The sequence below is a fragment of the Rutilus rutilus genome (genome assembly GCF_951802725.1).
Source record: "Rutilus rutilus genome assembly, chromosome: 23".
Lineage (NCBI taxonomy): Eukaryota > Metazoa > Chordata > Actinopteri > Cypriniformes > Leuciscidae > Rutilus > Rutilus rutilus.
This window is the reverse complement of record NC_140233.1, coordinates 15,896,032-15,921,172: the sequence shown is the minus strand read 5'-3', so window position 1 is coordinate 15,921,172 and position 25,141 is coordinate 15,896,032. Positions and strand designations below refer to the sequence as shown.

The 25,141-nt window shown below is 36.0% G+C and overlaps 1 protein-coding gene across 4 annotated transcripts; it reads right to left on the bottom strand.

The window, feature by feature from the left end:
* Window positions 1–63: 63 nt before the first annotated feature.
* On the bottom strand, window positions 64–24,698 carry nptna (neuroplastin a). Of its 4 annotated transcripts, none has more exons than XM_084396907.1 (8): window positions 24,395–24,698; window positions 15,866–16,040; window positions 14,463–14,557; window positions 7,428–7,561; window positions 6,370–6,643; window positions 3,366–3,387; window positions 3,084–3,159; window positions 64–1,354 (listed from the first exon to the last, which is right to left on the bottom strand). In XM_084396907.1, the coding sequence occupies exons 1-7, from the start codon at window positions 24,465–24,467 to the stop codon at window positions 3,099–3,101; spliced, it is 834 nt and encodes a 277-aa protein (XP_084253033.1). In that variant the 5' UTR covers window positions 24,468–24,698; the 3' UTR covers window positions 64–1,354; window positions 3,084–3,098. The 4 variants fall into 4 exon arrangements, 2 of the variants coding, with proteins under 2 accessions (XP_084253033.1, XP_084253034.1); XR_014625982.1 differs by lacking the exon at window positions 64–1,354 and adding an exon at window positions 3,952–4,014 and having other exon boundaries at window positions 24,395–24,597; XR_014625983.1 differs by lacking the exon at window positions 64–1,354 and adding an exon at window positions 3,952–4,008 and having other exon boundaries at window positions 24,395–24,597.
* Between the last annotated feature and the right edge of the window lie 443 nt (window positions 24,699–25,141).

Genomic DNA, 25,141 nt, shown 5'->3' with positions numbered 1-25,141 from the left:
GGAAGCAACAATTTGAATCAAACTTGAAATTTTGAAGTAGCAAAACTGAAATAGTATTTTCTTGTAAATCTTTGTTTTATTTACAACTTTTTTTTAGCATAGAACCCTGGGGTTCTAGACTCAAATTTAAAGAAACCTTATGCCAAAAATGTTCTATATAAGGAAAAATGTCATATCATTGCATAATACTTTAATGTTAAACAGGTTATTTTAACATTTTCTAGTGATAAAGTATGTTTATGAGCTTCTTAATTTTATTTAAAACTAAAAAGAGCCTGACAGAACCCTTTTAGATTCTATATCCTTTTCTTCAAATGTCCTTGTTTGCTAGTTTATCATGTAGGATTTATATAATCAAATTTACATAAACCTGTGTTAAAATAAACAAGGCATCATGTTATAAAAGAGGACAACGCATTTGACTTTGGATATTTTAATTGTTAAAAATGACTGTATATGCCTTGGTCAATTGAGATAATATTAATTTCTCTTCACATTCTGAATTAGTAGACCTTTTATATGCGTAAGGAGCTCATGCAGTGACGTATTAAATCATGTGGATTGTTTTTCATGGTCTAAACAGTGCACTCTGCTAAATTATAATATTAAAGCTTAATTATACACAACCAAAAGCTAAAAAGTTTTTTCTACTGTATGTATAGATATTGCATAGAATAAAAGCCATGCTGTATACTATGCATACATAAAAAGCAATCAGAAACGATAAGGTACGTAAGTATAAAATGAAGTCACTGGTTTGCGAGAAAAGTATTTGAAGAGATAAGTGCATCAGTATGAAGAACATTCAGATATCTATAGATATTTCAAGTGATTTCATACATCAATGTATAATACATGTACAAATTAAACATTGCAGGAGACTTTGCAAAGCCCTTAATTGATACGATTGATTGATAGAATCGTATGCCACCATACCGTAACATGATAATCTGTACAAAAACGGTCATACCAGAATCATGGTGGCGTATTTGCGATAAGATAAAGGCTTGCTTGAACAGAAGTCATTCATAAATACACAAACGGAAAAAAAAAGCCTGTATCAAACAGTAGAATATCTTGCATGCAATTATTATTTTTGTACTTTTGCCTGACGTGGAAAAAAAGACTCGGATGAAAGAGATTCTAAAGAAAACGCAACACAATCATGCAAGAAAATGTTCAGGATCAGGTTCCTTTCTGTTCTCACGTCCTCCTCACACCAGATTTATAAGGCATGCCTCGGGTGCTCATTCATTCCAGTCTTCCGTTTAACTCCTCCACCTTTCATTTGTTTACCAATGCGCTGAACCGTTCATGAGAAATGTTCATATGGTCATGATGTGAATGTCTTTATCTGTAAACAAGAAACAGACGTGAAAAAGTTATTGGTTAATAACGTGGGGTTTACTGTCACGAGTGGCTGCAGGGAGGGCAGACGAAGATGAAGAATAAAGTTCCAATATGAAGTTTTAATGAGAATAATACCAATAATACTCAGACAGGCAGGCAGTGCAACACACACTTAATGTAACGCACACTAAACGCTGAAGGACAGTGAGGGAAGCAGTGACTCAAACAAGATCATTAATGACGTGCACCTGAACAGAATTAACTAATAACAGTAGTCATAGAAACAAAGGAGTGGTGGGAAAATCAAACAAAGGAACACATGATGTGAATGAAAACAAGCTAAAAGTCCATGATAAGTAAAGCCAGGTTCACACTGTACGATTTTGGCCACGATTTGGAAACATTTTTGCAAATCCTAAAAGATTCCTCTGATCCTAGGCTAAATTCTGAATCTTTGATCGGTAGTTTGACATGTTCACTGACAGCCGATTAATGACCGTTGCGATCAAATTGTACCTCCGACGAAATTCTGGCAGTGTCAGACGTGTGCATCCGGTTTAAGACAAACTGAACATAACTGTGACAGTTACTGATTGAGAAACGCTTATACAAAATAGCATCGCTGCCTCTGTCTAGTTCCTTTTGGACTTGATTCTGATTGGATATATATATATATATATATATATATATATATATATATATTAGTGCTGTCAAATCAATTAATCGTGATTAATCGCATCTAACATAAAAGTTTTTTTATATAAAATGTATATATATATATACATATATATGTGTGTGTACACACAACCATATGTTTGCATATATATATATATATATATATATATATATATAAATATACTGTATATGTGTACATGTATATATATGTACATACATACACACACACAAATATATATAAATAAATATAATAATATACTGTATATACACACGTTATATAAACAAAAACTTTGAAGATAGATATGATTAATTGCGATTAATCACTAATATATATATATATATATATATACAGTGCAATGCATAAGTTAATACACCCATGCTAAAGTTGACTAAAAAGAGGAATTAAAAATCATATTTTGGAAATTGAACTTAATGCCTTAATTTAAAAAATTAGGAAAAATCCAACCTTTAAGGACACCAATTTTCTTTGTGAATGAATAATGTATCGTAAATAAATAAATGTTCTTCCTTAAAATACAGGGTGCATAAGTTAGTACACCCCTATGTTAAATTCCCATAGAGGCAGGCAGATTTTTATTTTTAAAGGCCAGTTACTTCATGGATCCAGGATACTATGCATCCTGATAAAGTTCCCTTGGCCTTTGGAATTAAAATAGCCCCACATCATCACATAGCCTTCACCATACCTAGAGATTGGCATGGTTTTATTTCAGTTAGCCTAAAAGCTAGTTTGATTTGCATTGCTCTCGAACATTTATTTATTTACGATACATTATTCATTCACAAAGAAAATTGGTGTCCTTAAAGGTTGGATTTTTCCTAATTTTTTAAATTAAGGCATTAAGTTCAATTTCCAAAATATGATTTTTTATTCCTCTTTTTAGTCAACTTTAGCATGGGTGTATTAACTTATGCATTGCACTGTATATATATATTTGAACATGAAGCAAAACATTTTTTTGCTTCTATAACCACAGTTTATAACATTGTTTAGAGTTCAACTGATATGAATATGCTCAGTGTAACTGAATACTGACCTTGTAATGATCAAATCAATTTGTATTTCTCTGACGTAGGTTTTTATCTTTGTGGTTGTTGGTGGAATTAGTTTTCCTTGAAGGTGAGATCATAAAGATGAGTCAGTGTGAGTGCCATATGACAATCCAAAATGAAGTTACACCAGTATATAATTACATTTCCTTCATTCAATGTTTCTTTATACACTTCACATCCTGTATAAATTACACATATGCTGTCATCACTTATCCAGGACAGTTGCATCATACCAATTCTGATTTAAATGTAAATCTGATACTTACATGGGCCCTGCTGGTTCGTCATCTGAATGGGAAGCAAAACAAAGACCATTTTAGTTCGAGACAGCAATGCTTCCAGTTGGCACAGTGTTCACATTATTGAATGAATTCTGTAAACCGACTGAATTAAGTAGCTATAAACAACAACTCAATGCTATATTGTCTTTCAATATTTAAGTTATTGTTGCGCAGTAGAATTTCACAGAACAAAACTTCACTCCTTCAGCACTGGTGTGAGTAATTAGAGTACAAGAACAGAGAAGAAATACACATATCAATTAAATAGCTCTAAAATTAATACAACTTGATGTTACATTCATGCATCATATTTCTTTATGTAATGTATTATATATATATAAAATATAGCTATATATATATAGCTTTTCTAAAAGATGATAATTGAAAGGTGAAAATGAAGTAAAATCTCATGCACATGTCAACATGAATACATTTGAAGAGACTCCAGTGAAGAGGATGTACAGATAAACGAAGGTCATTTGAAGGTTAAACAGCAACAGACATCATTCTCATGATGAAGGCAAAATAAAAACCCATTTCAGCCTAATTCAAACAAGACATATATACAAACCAAAATATAGGGCAACAGAGAATATGTGCAATAGGTTCACTCAAGCTGCATGCAGGTCTGTCACTTACCAGTGTTTTAGGTTGAGCCATTCAGAGAGAAAGAAATGAGTTAACGTTGTAAATTCTTAATGACAGGTACGTCCTCTCATATTAAACTCAAAAAGTGTGATTTAATTTGCTAAATTAATGCTGCAGTGATTCACAAATTACTAGAACACTTGCACAAAACATGCAGATAAACCAAATAAGGCTGAAACTGAATACTGAATTTATACACCTTATATTGTATTTGTACATAATATGTCCGCCCACATCCACGAACAATTTACAACATTAAACACTTTTATAAAACAAAACGCATAAATTGGTTGTTTCTGGGTTATTTGTCCATGGCGATGAAATCAAAAACCGAGGGAAACCACTAGGTGGCGATGCTGGACAGGCAAAATCCCAGTTAACGTCACTCACTGAAGACGTTAGCTGTGTCCAGTTTGTTTGAAAATATCGACTGATACTTATTAAATGTACGAAATAACGAATATAATTCGACCCTAAAGCTAAATCATTTACTTTAAGCAGGCTTTACACGTAAAAATTAGTCGTTTTATATAAAGTCCCGTCTGTAAATGTACTGGCTTGCAGCAATACTTGACGGTTTTGTTTTCCCTCGCAATGCATTGTAGGTGAGCACTAAAGTGGTGTGGGAGTGGGACTACACCTCCACGCGCATCAATAATTCACTGCCCACTACTACCGATACACCGCAGAGTCATATTTTTCTTGAATATCAGATTAGTGTCCAGATGACCTAACACCGGTGCCCTACAGGAAAAGAATGAAGAGTATGTATGTGTGTGTTTGGTGTGAATGGCATCAGACTGAATTATTAAGAGTCCAGGTCAGGATCACATAACAAAGTGAGTTAAAGGTCGTGTGACGCAGTGAGAGAAAACTAGGTAAGAACTGTATACGATGTAAAGGATGCTTATCTTCCTTCAAATAAATATAATTTGTAAAATAAATATTACCTAGACTACTGTTAGGCTATATGGGGTTGGTGTGATGTTTCAACTTTTTTTTAAAACAAGTACTTTGCAACAAGGCTGCATTTATTTGCTCTAAAATATAAATATATTTTAAAATGTAATTTATTCTTGTGATGGCAAAGCTTAATTTTCAGCATAATAACTCCAGTCTTCAGTGTCGCATTACCCTTCAGAAATCATTCTAATATGATGATTTGGTGCTAAAGAAACATTTATTATTATTATTATTATTAATGTTATTAATTGTATTTTTGAGGAAACCGTGACATTTTTTTTCAGGATTCTTTGATGAATATGAAGTTCAAAAGTTCCCCTGAATCAGACTAAAATTCTCTAATTATGTTGTACATTAAAATTAATGAATGATATCAGCAATACATTCATGTTGGTTCTGTTCTGTTTACCCTAAGGAGGCTATGGATGCGCAGGGAGCTCTTGCCCAGAACAGAACCATACCGCCAATCCTAACTGTATGCTAATTGTCAATCGAATATCTGACAGATATTTCTGACAGAAATGTATTTACTGACAACTTTGATATTTAATGTGACTTTGCTGAATTAAAGTATTAATTTCTTTCAATAATAAAAAAACACTGACCCCAAACTTTTCAACAGCAATGTAAGTTTATCTCCAGTGGCATCCTTTTTTTTTTTTTTACTTGATATTATACAGAAATGTGACAATATTTCTTAGTCAATATCTACAGTATTTACAATGTAATTCCTAGTAAATTGTTTTCAATACTCTTCTGACGGACCTATACACAAATTCACATTTTCTGTTTTGAAACATCGTACCAACCCCAAAGTGTATAACTTTAATATTTATAAATGATATTTATTTAAAGGAAGATAAGCATCCTTTACAATACATCATATACAGTTCTTACCTAGTTTTCTCTCACTGCGTCACAAGACCTTAAGTTTATGGAACACTTTGTTATCTGATCCTGATCTGGACTCTTAATAATTCAGTCTGATGCCATCTAGACCAAACACACACACACATACTCGTCATTCTTTTCCTGTTTGTATTGTATATAGCGGCCTCAAAGAATATTTGAACACTTAAGTCACAATTAAAAATGGTTAAATGTCACTGGATTAGATATAAAATACCAAACCAAGTGGTATCTGCAAAGAAATTCTGCTCTATCTTTTCTCAGAAATAACTTTCAGAGGCATTTTTGTCGCAATTTTGAACAACATATCTTGATTTGTGAAGTGTGCAAATAATTTTTGGGCACACTGTAGGTCTATGTATTGGCACTATATTAGGCAAACTGTGGTTGGGACGGTCATGTTTCAAATAAATATCAGCCTAGCATCAGTAGTTCATATTGAGACAGCAACCCACCCTTTTAAACTCACCGTCAGGCATATCATCGGGCTTCTTGCGCTTCTCGTAGATGACGATGATCAGCACCAGGATGATGATCTCGGCGAGGACGCCCAGGAGGGGCCACAGGGGGGCCAGGTAGCTCCTGACCCGCAGGACTGACGTCATGGCGGCGGAGCTGATGGTGTTGGTCGCGTTGCACTCGTACTCTCCGGGGTCAGACGCGAGGTCGAGGTTAATGATGGACAGCTCGGTGTAGCCATCCCTGCTGGTGATGAAGAAGCGGCGAGAGGAGTTGTCGATATCCTGAGTGATTGATGGAGTGGGAGGAAAAAACAGTGACAGACGAGGAGAGGTGAAAGACGGGGGAAGGAAAGCCACTGATTATTCGCTATTTCTGATTTTTCATCAAATGATAAATGCTTAAAGATAAAGTAACAGAAACTACATTTAAAGGGATAGTTCATACAGGTAAGCCTACTGTATCATATTCAAATTTCTAAGGCCTCAAAATGATCAACATGATCAAAAAATATTTTTTTGCTGTGAAATCTTTACTGATTTTTTTTTTTTTAAAGAAAAATCATGTTTAAATGTATCAAATATGATACATCAGGCTTTTGTTTTATTTGTAAAAATCATCATTATGTTGCATTCCCACAATACATCTGACAGAGATTTGATCATAAAACTGATATTTATATGCATTTTATGTAAGTATCTCATTGATTTACATTACATCAGAATTTCATCTTACTTATAGGCCATAAAAATAGCAGCATCTGCACCAAATTGCTTTTTTTTTTTTGGGCCTCTGAATAAAATTGATGTGTTTGTTCCTCCTCAAGTATGAGCTCCATATTCTCACTATATCATACTATGTGTGCCATAAAAGCCTGTTGCATAAAATATGATTCTTGACAAAAAATCCAATTTTTTTTATAGATTTTGCTTAAAGATTCATCTTTTTTTTAAATAGATTTTATTATATGTCAGGCTTTACAGAGTAAAAAAATAAATAAATTAACTATCCTTTTAAATCTACCAAACAGCTGATCTTAGATTCACTCTTATGTAAAAATGATCATACCATATTTGCTCCGCTATCGAGTTTACGCCAGGTCCACTGGGGATAAGGATAACCCACAGATTTGCAGTAGAGGACGGCTGTCTCACCCTCATTCTTATTCTCACTGCGCTTGTGCCCCGTGATGTCTGGTGCAGCTATGAGAGGAGAGCAGAAGGACAGTGAGTCCTTCAGTATCGCAACAGATTTCATTGCAGAAACCTTATTAAAGGTATAGTGGAGGATTTTCTTTTTCCGGGTGGATCATCAAGACTATTAGGTCCTCCTAGTTGTCAATCATTCTGGTGATATGTTTACGTAAGGCCGTCGTACGTGCTCGTCCCTAGGTAGTTTTCGCTTTCTGCGCATGCGCACTTTCAGGTGTATATGTGTGGTGAGCTACGGTTTCAGCCATTCATTGAAGCTCGCCCGTTCTCACCGGGTTTTTTCAAAACGTCTGAGGGTCGCAAGAGAAAAAGTGTCTACAAATTGTATGACAAGAAGAGAAAGGCCTCTGAAGAAAGAAACAAGACCAGAGTGTTTTTGGGAGAATATTTCACACGCTGGCGTGCGCTAAAAGCACAGGTTGGGCTTCCCACTGATGCCTCAGTCGCGAAGTTTCTACTCGACAGGTAAAGTTTGGCGTGCTATTTGGAGAAATCCATTTAAAATCACTGCTAGTAAAAGTTAATGTAATGAACTAGGCTCGTGCATGCTCTCTCATGCACACGTTTAATAGGCGTTCCCTCTCGGGAGCAGGTAGAGTGTTGCACGTGCATTTTTTCAAAAAGTGGAGAGGGCGGTTCTTTTCTAAAATTCGGGAAAATCCTCCACTATACCTTTAAGCATTGTGATCTTCAATCACTGTGTGGATGTTTATTCTTGTGCCATTTGCAATGTCATTTTGTGTGGTAAATATAGCATAAAGCAGGGCAGGGGTGTCCAATCCTGCTCCAGGAGGGTCACTGTCCTGCAGAGTTCAGCTCCAACCCCAATTAAACACACCTGAGCCAACAAATCAAGGTCTTACTAGGCATACTAGAAACTTCCTGGCTGGAGTGTTGAGGCAAGTTGGAGCTCAACTCTTCAGGACAGTGGCTCTCCAGGAGCAGGATTGGACACCCCTGGCTTAAAGCTAGTGGCGGATCAGGAAACGTCAAGAAATACACCCAGACTGCCGGGTGATGCAGGGATGCATGATATATCGGCCACCATATCGGTATTGGACGATATACCGGTATGTTCATTTTTAAAGTTATCATTATTGGCCTGATAAGAACATATGGCCGATATGTTAAAGCCGATAATTAATGGATTTTTTCCTTAAGCTGAGACACTTCACATGATGCGCACTGTTCGCCATGATGGTTTTGATTTGCTTGAAATATGATTGGAATCCCTTCAAAAAAGAAAAATACAGTTAATGCAACATGTGCAGTGCAATTCTGTCATATATAGGCAATCAAATTATAATGAGAACATTATAATTGTGTGCTTGGGACATGGCTTTTAATGGTGAAACTTTGGGTTTAGATATATCGGTCATTTGCTTTCAAATATAAAGAATTATCGGTTATCGGTATCGACCAAAATTTTCATATCGGTGCATCCCTAGACATGAGTGTCATGATTCATGTCTGTGTTCCCCTGTCTTGTCCCATGTTTAGCAGCTCAACATGTAATATGTTGATTCGTTTCCCCAGGTGTTTCTTATTAGCCACGCCACCTTGTTATCTTGTTTAGCTTGTTTGCCTCTGTACTAAAACCCTGTGTCTTGTGTCAGTGTTTGTGGGTTCTTAACTTTGTAATGTTGTTTGTCCTATTCCCTAGTGTCTGTCTAGTTTTGAGTTTATCTAATAAAGCTGTTGCACATGGATCCTGCTTCCTCCTTTGATTCAGCCTGCATTGTTACAATGAGGTTGCAAAGTTAATGAGTCAGTAGAATGTCTGTTGAAGAGCATCACAATAAAGAGTTAGCCGATATTAAGCAGACAGTCTTCTAATACTCTAATGAGAGTGAAATGTACAGTAGTTGCAAAGTTACTTACAGTTAGTAGGATTTCTAAACCATCGAAACAAAGCGTTCCCATTTATTTTCCCAAAGAGTTTTACAATGAATTCAAGCTGACATTTATCCAGTGACTTTGGTGTTGCAAGCACCACGTTTTACCAAAGCTTTACCAAAGCTTGCAAGCACTTATCGAGCTACAGTGAAATTACTGATACATTCATTCCCAGTTTAAATTCTATAAAATTGTTAAGTTAAGCGTGAAGTGCTGGCTCAAGATCTCATTGATTTATTTAAAAAGCACAAAAGACAAATGAATAAGCCTATAGGGATGCACTGATATTATTCCAATAAACTATGTTGTTGTGACCAAATACCATCACCTGTCAGACAAAAATTCTATACTATATTGTTTAAATAAATAAAAAATAATACACACACGAAAAATCAATCATTTTAAATGTTACAAATAACATTATAATGTACAGTTGCAGAATGAAAAATTAATATTTATTTCAATTATTAGTGTTTTCAAATATGAACTTTAATTGGCGAGAAATCTAAATCTAAGCAAATCAACTGAGCATGAACAATTAAATATCCAAAACTGACCCATATCTATTCAATATTATCAGAAATGATTACTGATATGGTACCGATATACTGTGCATTCAAATTTAATCAATAATATAATAGAATTTTGAGATGTTTAAAATTGAGATAGTACTGTATATACTACCATTTAAAAGATTGCTTGGTGTCATTAAGAAATTTTTTGCAAGAAATGAATACTGTTACATAATAAATTACATTTTAAAATATATTTAAATAGAAAACAGTTATTTCAACTGTAATAATATTTCACAATATTGTTGTTTAACTTTATTTTTGATTAAATAAATGCGGCCTTGGTGAGCATAAAAGAATGTCAAATACTGACCGCAAACTTTTGAACGATATTTGCTCTTGTCACTGACATATTAAATCTAATGTGATAATATCTCAAGGACATGTAAAAATATATACACTGAATATATGGGGCCATAATAAGATGATTCACAATCTCAAAGGATTAATCACTGAAACCAACAGAGTATTGAAGCATTAGCATCAAAAGAAAAATATGCCAAGTACCCCCACAAATACGCATGTAAATCATCTCCACATTTTGTGATTCAAAAGTCAAATGACGAATCAGGACAGGAGATTTTTTAAAGGTTAATTCAGTCTAAATGACACCAAATACCTCAGTTAAGAGACACACAGAGAGAGAAAGAGTGGCAGATTTACATCCCCACCCCCTCAGACATGCAGGCCACCATCTGGTGCCTTTGAGCTGACCGCAGGATAACCAGAGAGAGGTGACCAGGCCACGCTTAAACCGCATGGCACTTTACCAGCTGCTGATCTCTAACACACAAACCAAACAGCCTGCTAGCTTTAAAGGCCATTATTAAACACATGATCACAAGGAGATCTGGGCTGGCTGGCATTTTGCTGATTTGAGGCCTTAGAAATTACCCAGTAATAACAAAACAAAAATGCTCTATATATTACGATGCGGCCAAACATGAAATATTTGTATAAAATCTGAATATATAAACCCTGAATCTAATGTAAAATTCAGGATTTACATTTATATATTCAGGATTATAAATATAAGACTCGGACATATAACAATAGGATTATATGTATATTCAGATTTGTATCTATAAACCCTGCTGAGAAATTCGGCATAAATTAGAATGAGTTTGTCCAGGCTGGTTTATTCTAGTATAGTGCTGGTCTAGCTGGTGGATCAGCAAGTCATGCTGTTCCTAAATATAAATTCAGATTTTATATAATTATTTCCTCTTTGGCCCTTTATAATATACACAGATGAGCTAAAACATTATGACCTACTGCCTAATATGCTGTTGGTCCTCCACGTGCTGCCAAAACAGCTCCGACCTGCTGAAGAATGGACTCTACAAGACCCCTGAAGGTGTCCTGTGGTCTCTGATGTCAGCAGCGGATCCTTAAAGTCCTGTAGGTTGCGATGTGGAGCCGCCGCGGATCAAACTTGTTGGTTCAGCACATCCCACAGATCCTCAATTGGATTGGAGGCTTGTCGTCCTCCCACAGTGCATCCTGGTACCATCCCTTCCCCAGGTAAACGGCACACACGTACACGGCCGTCCAAGAGATGTAAAAGAAAACGAGACTCATCTGACCAGGCGTTCTTCTTCCTCTGCTTCAAGGTCCAGTTCTGACGCTCACGTGCCCATTGTAGCCGCTTTCGACGGTGGACAGGGGTCATCATAGGCACTCTGATTGGTCTGTGTCTACGCAGCAGAGAGTGATGCACTGTGTGTTGTGACACATTCAGACCATAATCATCACTAACATTTACACAGAGAATCTTCTGTTGGCTCGGACCAGACGGGACAGCCTCCGTTTCCCTCGTTCATTGATTAGCCTTTGGCGTCCAACACCCTGTCGCCGGTCTGTGGTTCATCCCTCCTCGGACACTGTTGGTAAATTCTCAGCACTGCTGACCGTGAGAAACCCACAAGCCTTGCCGTTTCAGAGATACTCTGATCCAGTCGACTTGCCATAACAATTTGGCCCTTGGCAAAGTCACTCAGATCTTTATTCCTGCCCATTTCTGCTGCATCCAACATGTTGATTATGAGAACTGATTTTTGTTACCATCTAATCTACCCAGACCTTAATATGTGGCCTTGTTAAGAGATGATCAATGATATTCACTTCACCTGTGACTTCTCATAATAATAAAACTAAAACCATTTAAAAAAAATTAAATAAAATAAGTAATTAACAGTAATACAATTAAATATAAAACACTTATTTTATTTCAGCTTGTTGCCAAGGCAAAATTTCTTATTTTAATTTAGTTAAACTTGATGTACTAAAATAACAAAAGAATAATAAAAACTATCTAGACATATTAAAAGACAGAACCTATTCAAATGCACAACAAAATTACTAATACTTTCACTCAAATTAGAATAAAAACTATAATATTATCTCAGTGGCACTAAAATAAAACTGCTGTATACCACTAAAATGCTTCTATTTGGTATTTTTCATTAAAAATTAAATTAGCATAACATTTTAAGTCACAAAATTAACATTATAATTGTATTTTTATTATTATTATTATTATTATTAAAAAATACTACTACTACTAAATATGCAGTTGTTGTTTTTATTATTATCCAAATATTGCAAATGAATTGCTTATTTTTATTATTCTAATTGTTATTAATACTATTCAGATATTGCTTAAGATTATTAATATAGAATATTATTAAGATTGCAAACAATGTATTCACATTCACCTGCCTAGTGAACAAAAATCTGGATGTCTTTCCCACTCAACTAACCAAGCTCACAATCATGCTGTCATGGCCTTTGTTAGTGTGACTCAGCATGTGTTGTGTGGAGGAGATGGAAAGACAGGTTCAAAATCTGAAAATCAAACTCGCTGTGATACTGTGATACGCTGTAAAACTATTAGTCAAAAAACATTTTCGTAAACTGAAATAAAATAGAAATTTCTACATTAATGAAAAACAACAGTTACTGAACAAAATAATAATTAGCCGAAATAAATAATCGTTTTTGTAATTAATAAGCTCTCATCCTGTAGCCTACTGGAAAATCACTTTTTTCCATTCCACTGTGCTACTTTATTTTTCAATGTATGACCGTTGCGCTAGAGTCTCGCGTCTTCTGCAGCATCACGTGCATGACACGACGCTCTGAAAACCCAGATAGCACACGTACGTCTGCAAGATGTCTGTTAAAGATCACTTCATCTGGAAAGCATCTGCTGTTTACTAACATCTGATAGACATCTTTAAGATGTCAGTTTAACATACATTTTAAATCATTACATCTTAAAGACATTTTCTAAACGTCTATTTGACATCTGACAGGAAACGTCCTATAGACGTATTGCAGATGAGCAGACACTCTAAAAATACGTCTTCCAGATGTAAACACGCACATCAAATAGACGTCTCTGTGATGTACATGTGCTATCTCAAGTTAAAATAAGTTCAACTTTTAAAAGACGCGTATCGAGACCTTGCGCTTTTTCCACACTGTGCCCGCGTCTTTTTTCCGTTTTTCAAAGCAAAACCGCTCTCTGTGTGAACCAGCCCTAAGAAGCAGAAAGGCCCAAATAAGTATTTCCACCTCATGCACATACAGCTGTACCTTAATTCCAGGTATAAGATAACCATCCCATGTGAAACTAGCCTAAACAAGATAGGCCTATACCACACATATTAGACAAGATACCACACTGAGCAGAAAACGGAAAAAACAAATAGCATGTCTATAGCCCAGAAATAGACGTATATTTGTCAGAGTAGAAGTATACATACTAAATGTCTGGTCTGAAGAGAACATTTGAATATGTGTATAACTATGAGTATATGATTTTAAACGATGCAATAGACAAAAAGCATAAATGGATCAATACAAGAATAATGTTTGAAAGGATTAATCATAGAAATAACCTTACAGAATAATCATAATAATCATACGCATATCTTTTTCTTTTTCTTATACACCACGTTTAACAAGATTTCATTTTTCTTTTATTATATCATTTTTACTTTTTAGTTGTATTTGTTTGGTTCTTTGTTCATTTTATTTTTATTATTAAGAGGTTTTCACAGGAGTTAAATGTAAACTGCAAACATTAAACTGTGCTGAAATTAAATGTCTTTAACTGGAAGTGTTCTGTTAACTCTGCTAAACTATAATTACTAAAACTTAAACTGAAACTAAATATATAAAAACTAAATAGAAATGTGTTTACAAAATAACTAAACTAAAACTAACAAAACCATTAATGAAACTAACTAAAACTAAACTGAAATTTATAGGAAATTTGAAAATGATATTAAAATAAAAACTAATTTAAAAATGAAAACTATAATAACCTTGGATACTAGAAAGAAACCACGGACCATTCAATCTCTATATTTTTTTTGACATTTTGAGAAATGTGGGGTATTTTGAGGGCATCTTACCTTTTACCTCAATGGTGGCATTAGCTTGGGGGGCCTTCTCAAATGTGTACACGCACATATACTCGCCCGCATCATCTGTCCTTGGTTTATTAATTCTGTGTAAAAGATAAAACACTTTTGGAGTAATAAATAAGCAATCAGAATACATAACACACCCACATGTAGAGAAAACACAAATGCAGATTAACTGTTAGCTGTACTAGTGTGCCTATATGGTTAGTAGATTAGATTAGGAGTCAGGCAGAGAGATTAGCAACACGTGTTGGTAGAGAGAAAGGCCTTGCTCAGGATTTAGACCATTGCAGAGCAGTGCAGCATCAACAGACAGTGAGCCCAGGCTTGACAGTCACTGAGATAATGCGTTTACAAAACAAAGGCCAACTCGAGTAATGCAAATGACTACGTTTTTAACACCTAGAAGCCTATATTGCTATATTTTGATCTGATAGTGGCATAGAATGATATTAAAGTCAATGTTTCTGCACTAAATGTACTGCATTGATTAAATAATCTATTATTAAATAATGTCGATTTTTCAGTTTATCTAGTATTAAATTAAATAGTTTCAAAATCGTATAGTAAAATAGTATAGTAATAGTAAAATTCTGAAATCTTCAGAGGCACAAGTAACTTGTCTGTTGAGTTGCAAATTGTCAATACAAATAAATCTACATTTATAAGTATATTTATAGTATTACTAGCACGGCTGCAACTAACAAATTTTGATAGTTAATCAATCTGTTGATTCATTAATGTATGCTATACATTGTGTAAAATATCACTTGCTTGATGTGGCAAAATGGTCACGTGAAAAAATATGTTTAATTACAATATGCAATAATATTGCATTAATAAAAGTAAAATTTAAATTATTATTATATTATTTAATATTATTATTTTTCATATCCATAATTAAAAATGTAGCACCATTTAATTTAACTCAAACTTAAAAAGTATTTTATTAGGAATTGAAATAGTTAGCATCCATATAAAACTACTTGGTAAAAATTATAATCCCACACTTTTGATTAAAAATACCTCACACAGTGTGTGTGTGTGTGTGTGTGTATAAAACCTGTGTATATATATATATATATATATATACATATTATATTTTTTGTTAATATTGTGAAAAAGATTTTATATATATATATATATATATATATATATATATATATATACACATATATATATATATATATATACACATATATACACACATAAAATATATAATTACATTATTTATAAAATATAAAACCTGTTTATATATAAATATACACAAAATCTTAACAAAAACTATAATAGTATATTAATGACATTAATTGAATGAATTATTATTTTATAAATTTCATATCATAATGTTTCAGACTCAATGCTCACAAATGTCCAGTAACAGCACCTACCTGTACTCTGTGTTCTTGGCTTCGCTCCTTGTTTCTTCGATTTCCTCTCCATTTTTCATCCAGAAGCTCACCTGGTGGGTGTTTTGGGAAACTGTAAGGTTGCACTGAAGCGTGATTGGTGGGATGTGGTAACCCCCGGGTATAATCATGTGATCCGATGAATCGATTGATGGTTCTGAAAATACAGATGCGTCGGTCAAGGCCAGAGAAATACTACATCACATTGATTGAAGGCGACGGGGATCTATATATATATGTGTGTGTGTGTGTGTGTCTGGAAGAGTGGGAGAGGAAAATAAATATGCGGGATGAAGCTGTATATACAGTATAGCGACCAGCAAAGGAATTACTGAGCTTTTCCAGCTCTTTTTTATGCTACTTTGTGTAAATGGATTAATACAGTCTCACATGTGAATCATATGACATTCAAAGCTCACGATTAAAATTATGAATTTCATACAATAAAAAATATCTCATATAATAAGTGGTTATGGACATTATGATACGATTTTTAATCATACATGATACAAAATCATTTTCCTTTATTTCATACACTATCCAGTGGGGTCCAAAAGTCTGAGACCACAGTTGTGTCACATACGTTTACACAACAACAATGTATTAAAAACGGTAAAGTTTTTCCTTTGCATTTTCCGTGTACAGACGACAACATTGTCAAAATGATCCCGTTCACACGGATCTGTGAAAACTACTAAAAACGCTGTATTATTCATGCCAGGCCAGTAGGTGGCGATGTCACTATGTAAAGAAACACTGCGCGCCTATAGACTGAACATGTAATACACACGTGCATGATGTCACCGTTTACACAAATTCTAGTTTTTGTAGTTTACACAGAGGTGATAAAAGAGTATCGTTTTCAAAAACTTGCACTTTGAAACCCGTTTTCAAAAGTTCGTGTTTTCTGGCTCCAAAACCACTGTTGTCGTGTAAATTCACTTTTTTTCTCGCAATTGCGTGGTATAAACTTAGCCTGGTAATACCAGACTCTGCTACTTCACTTTGCTTCGTAGACAGAGTCTGGCATGGCATAATAGAGAAGTGTTTTCTCTCTTGCTAGGGGGCGCTTGTCTGAAGTTTAAAATCATTGGTTACCCGTAAGCCAATCACATAACGTTTGGTTATGGCGTGTGTTATGCGCATGCTCAGCTGCATCTAACTTCCACTGTAAACACATGTATGATGCGAAAACAAAACCATCAAGCGAAATACCGGAGTGAACATGGCTGTGAACGACTTTTGCAGATTATGTGAAGTAAATCTACGCATCCACGGTACAATCAGCGTCTACGTCACGGCTCTCAGCCCGCCCTCTGTTCGTTGATTGGCCCGGCTGTTTTCAGACCGGTGTAAAACAGAAAGCTCTGACGCTGTCTCAGACTGAGTACAGAAGCGAAATGAAATTGAGCGGAAGTACGAAGTCTGACGTAGTCAGGCTAGTATAAACTGGCATTAAGAAAATAAAAGTCAGAATTGTGAGATAAAATGTCGTAATTACCTTTTCTTTTTTTATTCCGTGGCGGAAACAATCTTCCATAATTTATGATTAAAATAATACATTCAAATAATAAGTTTCCAATTTAAGCAATTACAGCTAAAAATAACTGGAAGTGAATGACACCAGAAACCAGACACATTCAATATATATACAATAAGGTGGATAAAGAAGTATAGTGGTCTCAGACTTTTGGACTCCACTGTATATCATATATATATGATCCAGGCCTATAGTATGATTAGTATTGGCATCGGTCATTGAAAAAACACGGTTAAATACTACTGTACCTTACCAGATTCCATGGATTCCTTGGAACAGAAACTGATTGTCATAATCAACACAAAGAAAGCAACCTTGAAATATCTCAATAAGGAGGACAAGGACATTTGACAACAAAAATAGGTCACTCACTGCCTGCATGTAGCAGCTACAAGCTACTAGTGTTCTAATAGGATGGTGCTCGTTTTGTGGTCCGGATGAGTAAGGAGGAGGAAAAGGGAATACAGCAAATATTAACCATGGCACTACGCTAAATGTAGGTAAAATCAAGGGGGCGGGTGGTTTATTTCGGCCACACTACTAGCGGGGACAGTTAACTCACTCTGCAACACCGTAACTGTTGCCTGGGCTCGAATCCAGGTAGTGGACGGATTCTGGCGCAAATCGTTACGCCGCGGGTCGTTACTGGCTCTGCACTCATAAATCCCAGAATCCTCGATGGTGACGCGAGTGACAGCTAACACGCTTACACCATTGACGCCGTACGCGGTGTTGATGGACACGCGTTGCCTGCGCGCGCCATCCCACAACTGGAAGAAGTTGTCGGCCCTGTTCACCTCGGCGTACCACCACTGGATCTCAGGTGTGGGCTTCCCCACAACATCACAGTACAGCTCAAAGGTGTCGCCCGTCAGCTTAGTCTCAGAGAGGGGGGACTTTACAAACCCCGCTGAGGGGCGGCACAGAGACGGGAAGACAGGAGAAACGTGACAAATAAAGATATGGGAGTGGGGAGGTAAAGGACAGTGAAAGGGCAGTGGGTGGAAAAAAGAAAACATAAAAGATTAAACTCAAATTACAAACCAAAAGTGCAATGAGAAATGAATCATTTAACAATTGATCCATGGGAAAATGCAAAACAAGTCACCATGTGCAAAGTGAAAGATCCTGCACTGCACAGAAGTGTTATTTACTTGTGTATCTTTAGAGGAAATTAAACTGGGTCAGGGGCCAGATCTATATTTAATCTTTTTTCCATGTCGAAGTACTGATTTTAAAAAGGAGTGCTTCACCCAAAAATGAAATGATCCCATAATGTACTCACCCTCAAACCACTCCAGCCAAACACAATCGGAGTTATATTAAATAATATCCTAGCTCTTCCCAGCTTTGTAATGCCACTGAACAGTGTCTGAGATTTTGAAGCACTAAAAAGCACAAAAACCACATAAGTGAAGCCAGAAGCCAGTGATTATAGTTTATAAAGTTATAAATATGGATATTTTTCTTACAAAAACCCATTGCTTCACTTCAGAAGGCAGTAATATACTGTAATATATTTACCTCTTGAAGCCGTACGGACTACTTTTATGATGAATGGATGGATGCGCTTTTTGGAGCTTCAAAAACTCAGATACTATTCAATGCCAGTACAAAGCTTGGAAGAGCCAGGATATTTTTCAATATAACGCCGATTGTGTTTGGCTGAAAGAAGAAATATACACGTAGGATGGTTTGAGGGTGAGTAAATTATAGGATCATTTTCATTTTTGGGTGAACTATTCCTTTAGTTTCTGGTCGATGCTGAAAAGCCAATAAGTAATTTTCATTGTATGGCTGACAACTAAATAAATGGCACAAATAATTCTATATTATTTTGTCTAAAAAACTAAAATATACACACAGTATAGCGTTCAAATGTTTGGGGTCAGTAAGACTTTTAATCTTTTTGAAAGAAGTCTCTTATGCTCACCAAGGCTGCATTTATTTGATCAAAAATACAGAAAAACAGTAATAATGTGAAAAAGTATTACAATTTAAATATCAGTTTTCTATTTAAATATATTTTAAAATGCAATTTATTCCTGTGATCATTACTCCAGTCTTCAGTGTCACATGATCCTTCAGAAATCATTCTAATATGATGATTTGCTGCTCAAGAAACATTTCTTATTATTATTAATGTTGAAATCAGTTGCTTGATATTTTTGTGGAAATCATGATCCATTGTTTTCAGGATTCTTTGATGAATGGAAAATTCAAAAGAACAGCATTTATTTAATGCAGATAAAGCTGAGTTTCTTCCACAGAAAGACACTAAGTGCACACTGCACAGCTGTGAACGGTGCCGTTGGCAATCTCTGTGCCATCTCGCTATTCATGTGTGGGTGTGTGCTGATGGACAGGCGGTTTCCACAGAAGCGTAGATGAGCAGGTAGGCCTTTTAGCCCACCATCCCCTCATTAACTGCTGTCTAAACTGATTGCATTCAAAGATATGAATCCTCGCAAAGTGTTAACAGTCATATAGTGTAGTAAGTGTTTGTTGTGTGCAACTTAGGAGCAAAACTGAAAGAAATCAATGCTTTCTGCTTTTCATTGTAAACAGCAACAAAATGTTTGTGCTACACTCTCAGAAAATAAAGTACATAATTGTACCTTTAGGGGTACAATGGCTTGTCACTGGGGCTGTACCCTCAAGGGTACAATATTGTACCTTAACCTTTAAAAGAAATGGTACATATATGCACCTTTTAATGCTTTTTGACCCTCAAAAAGGTTCATATATGTACCTTGAGGTCCAATAATAAGCCCTATGGGGTACGTTAGTGTAGATTGTACCTTGGGGGACAGAAATTGACTCCTACTGTGTACCCCTATGTCTGACAGTGTAGGAAGAACATATCAATAGAACATATAAATTATGTATGCAGAGAGGCTTTTTCATTGTTGCATTGTATCATGTTAATCTGAACATTCATTTTACACACAGCAATCTACTGCTGGTTCTGTTGATAGTGATTGTGATATAAAACAATAATATACGAATGAGAAACAAAGCAGGACCATATATGATTTTTACATCTAAACCAAGTCCTTTAAAAGAATGAAAACTTACAGACTTTTTCAATGTAAGTGCATCTAAGCTTGAGGAGCAAATGGACTTGTAGTTACTGTATATGTGGACAGGCTTGTATGCTTGTATTGCATACAAATAACTAGTGCACTAAAATTAGAAGCAAAAACCTTGTTAGCCTGAAGGCATCAAGCGCTGTTGTGCTTTTATGCCTGTAATGCAAAAACATCTATGCCAAAATGATCCATTTGATCAAATGTGTCTGTGTGTGTGTGCTCACATTTGTACCGAGAGATAAAAAGCGTGTGAGTGAGATGAAAGGAAAAGTGTCAGGTTTGATCTTCACATGAGCTTATGGCTCCTCACAAACAGGCAATGGGCTACAACCAAAAATTGGCCCCAGATCTGTTCTGAGAAGCTCGCCGACAGCAACAATGCTAATTGTAAATTCGAAATAATCGAGATAAATAGGCTTATCTACCTCTATATAGCCTACAGGATTTTGACACACATTTATTTGTTGTATTGTTAGAATCTAGTCGAATTTGGCAGAGGTCAACTAGAAAAGTTGTGCGACAACATGAAAAAACAAACACTAAAGGTGAAAGAAAATATGATCCAGACTAAAAACTAAAAAGGTTCACTTGAATATTGTTGGGAAAAAAAATATCATTGGTTTAACTTAAAAAAGTAAGTAACATGTGGCGCTTTTCCACTGCATGGTACGGTACGGCTCGGTTCGGTACGGCACGCTTTGGCGCTTTTCCACTGCATGGTACGGTACGGCTCGGTTCGGTACGGCTCACTTATGGCGCATTTCCACTGCATGGTACGGTACGGTACGGCTCGCTTCGGCTCGCTTTAAATGGTACCACCTCTGTTGAGGTTCCAAGCGTACCGTACCGATACTAAAATGTGACGTGAAAACACTGAAGATCACTGATTGGTCAGACAGAATCGTCACTACCAGTGTCATTGTATTTGCGACACGAGACCATGCACGAGACAAACCCGCTAGATTTAAATAGCCAGTAGACAACAGCCAACGCTGTAGTTTCTGAGGGCACACACACACATAAGTGTGTGTGTATATATATATATATATTATTAATAAATGAGCAAAACTTGGCCACAAAATATTTAATATTCAATTATTTTAATGATCAGAATTAAAGTTTTAATTTTATTAAATTGAACAGCGCAAAATTCAGCATTCAATCAAATATTCAAAAAGACTTAATAATAATGTTATTTCTCTCTATAGGCGCGTTTACTACGAGTATGGCGATCGTCAACTTCATCTTTGCCAGACACTGACAGAAAACACTATATAAATAAAAATCAGTGCACGCGTCCCCGGATTTACAAACGCACATCTTGTTGCACACACATTATGTCGAAATAACGAGATATTATGTTGAAATAACATTATTATTAAGTCTTTTTGAATATTTGATTGAATGCTGAATTTTGGCTTGTTCAATTTAATAAAATTAGGCCTATATATTGCCTATATATAGGCTATACTATTAATAAATGAGCAAAACTTGGCCACAAAATATTTAATATTCAATTAGGCTATTTTAATGATCACAATTAAAGTTTTAATTTTATTAAAACGCGTGCACTGATTTTTATTTATAAAATAGTGTTTTCTGTCTGTGCATGGCAAAGATGAAGTTGACGATCGCCATATTCGTAGTAAACGCGCCTATAGAGAGAAATGCACATAATGGATTACATAAGAGAGTAGCCTATTTCTTTTTGTTTTGAATTATTTCGTTTAAAGACATTTCAAGCTTTGTGTATTTGAGGATGAGATGCGCTCCAGTTAACGTACAATGCAAGTGACCGCTCGGGCGCCTCAATGATAATTGTCTATTTTGCATCTTATTCAATCCAGGCAATTGTTTGATGAAAAAATTATTAAAATTAAGATACAATTTATACAAAACGAAATTCACTTTAAAGAAATGTTTTCTACAAAACAAAACTTAATGAAGTGGTCAAAATTATGTCTGACTCGCTCCATGTCTCTCTACTCGTGCTGTTCACTTTTCATAATCAACAGATGGAAAAAAATAACATAACATTAACTAAATGCGCTTTTTTAATGGCAGTAGGCTAAAACAGTAGGCTACATTAGGCCTAGACTTTCTATTTGTAAAGATTGCTGCACATTCATTTAATTCTGAATTTTGCACACACAAGTTGAAAGGCATTTGTTCAAATCAAGTTCACGGATAATTGTGCGTGCATTTATTAATCATTATGATACTAAAATCATAACAAAGTAGGCTATGCTATGTACAAAAAATCAGATGAGCCCAGAATATGAACGCAACGTTTAATTACACGTTAAGAATTTTCCTTCCATAATAGTAAACCATTATAAGAACGTTTAATTTAATTTAAAAACATCCACATGCCGAGAATCAAGAGCACCATCCCCTGTGTTGTGCGTTTGAAATGTGGCGCGTTTACGATGATGTCATGGCAGTAGAGGCGGCAACTATAACGATCAGTCCCACCCAGTTTGAAGCGGTACTAACTGCAATGGAAAAGCAACCGAGCTAAAGCGAACCGAACCGTGCCGTACCGAGTCGAGTCGTACCACGCAGTGGAAAAGCGAAGCGAGCCGAACCGTTCCGTGCCGAGTCGAACCGTACCGAGCCGAACCGTGCCGTACCATGCAGTGGAAAAGCGCCAATGGTTGCCTTAGAATTTTGAGTTCGTTGAAATTAAAAATTTGAGTTAATTCAATGAAGGAGATCACTCAAAATATTATGTTATCTGACCTACATAAATTATCTAAGTTGATTTGACAAAAGAAAAAATGTTGTGATGATAAATCATGACAGTATGTTTTATAAAAATGCAAATGAATATCCAACTTAAGCAAAACCAGTTGAGAATCGGTTCACCTTGATTCAAATAACCTATGATGACATCAACTCAGCTTAATTAACACATTTTTCCTACAGGATGTCTGTTATAGGTATTAATTCATAACATTTATATGTTAAAGGTCAGGTGTATGCATTATTTAAACGGCAATAGGCTAATGCATGGCCAGGAGATGAAAGGAGATCGGACGGGCTCATGTGTTACCGCTCATTATCTGAGCGCGTCCATGACGTCACAATGCACCGCGGTGCTCCTCCATTAAGACTTTAACGGGTCCGCGCGCACGGGGAGGACGGGCATTAACGCCATGCATACCGCTACTGCATCGGCTCTATAAATAGAAACATGCAGCAGAATGGACTGCTGCTATTTACGGCGCTGCAGAGGACCGGTGCTTAAAGAGGGGGTAGGCTATACCTGCCTCTACCGTTATATTTGACGAGCGAGTTAGCGTGCAAAAGGATCGGTTTGCGTTGAAAGAACAAACGGGAACATGAGAAGAATTCCTGAGTCATTAGATTGGCCGCATGCAAAGTGCGAAACACAGTCCTGCATTCTGATCGGTCCGCGTTTGGGTTTGTGACAAGCAGCCGATGACCCATCTAAGCACATCCAAATCTGGAAAGGGAATCTTTTCTAAGACAGTCATAATCACAGTCACAAATAGACGCTCCCTGTGGGACAAGTAACCAAATATTAAAATGTAACCTTTTTGTTAGCATGAAGTAGAATGGCGATATGTGAGACATAAACTGCTCTTTTAATGCGGAATGCAGTGCGCTTTACCATTTAAACGCACAAGGACGCATTTTCTTAAATATTTAATACACACAAATGTCATCTTTCTCAACCTGAGCGGCTATTTAGTTTTGAGTATTCCCAAATGCAATGCTGAGGATTGGTGAGACTCGAGTTTATCCCGTGCGCTCAAATTGCACCTGCACGTGCCGCAACCGTTTCCCTATCAAGAAAGCCTTCATAATCTGCGATGAAACGGTTCTTTAAACGGAACACATGAAAGTCCTTACCGTTCTCAGCGGAGCCCGAATGCAGCATCAAGACCCCGAATAATATCACCAACGGATTCCCCGCGTAAGACATTTTGTGGGTCGCCTGGCTACCTGGGATATGTGTGGAGGGATGCAGAGGAGAGGGAGAAGAGGGCTGTCGAGGAGGATGTGAGTGAGTGAGTGAGTGAGTGGAGAGGGAGCTGCTACAATGACGAGGCGACCCTGGATGGAGCTCGAATCGGGTCACGTAAAAAGCCCGTCGCCTAGCAATAGCGAGCGCGGTAAGTAGATGCCGCCGCTACACTTACATCCGGTTTAAAATGAGGCTCGTGAAGATGATGGCGCTGTCCTCTTAACCGATTAAAGCCCACCGGCAACTATAGTTGTGTATAGTTTAGTTGCCGCAGTGTATAGTTGTCATTTTACTTTTGTAAGTATTTTTCTAGATGTTATCCATGTTTTATGTTTCAATGACATTTAAGCAAACAACCAAATAAAGGATTAAAAAAAAAAAAGGTAGGCTATTCACTTCCTTCCTGAATCCTGTCATATGAGCAGAGGTGGGTAGAGTATCCAAAACCTGTACTCAAGTAAAAGTACAAGTAGGCCTACTTATAGAAATATTTACTCAAAGTAAAAGTAATAATTTTAATAGTTACTTGAGTAAGAGTAAAAAGTATCCAATGAAAAAAACTACTCACTGTAAAAAATTTGTAACACTCCCAAATCAAAAATTTCAATTGACCGATAACATCTACATTTTTC

What these genes read in the sequence shown, in the direction of transcription:
- nptna (XM_084396907.1), bottom strand. Translation starts at nt 24,467, where the DNA reads ATGTCTTACGCGGGGAATCCGTTGGTGATATTATTCGGGGTCTTGATG. An exon ending in TTCGGGCTCCGCTGAGAACG is followed by an intron (nt 16,041 to 24,394) that starts GTAAGGACTTTC and finishes CTGTATTTTCAG; the next exon opens with AACCATCAATCGATTCATCG. An exon ending in GCCAAGAACACAGAGTACAG is followed by an intron (nt 14,558 to 15,865) that starts GTAGGTGCTGTT and finishes TCTTTTACACAG; the next exon opens with AATTAATAAACCAAGGACAG.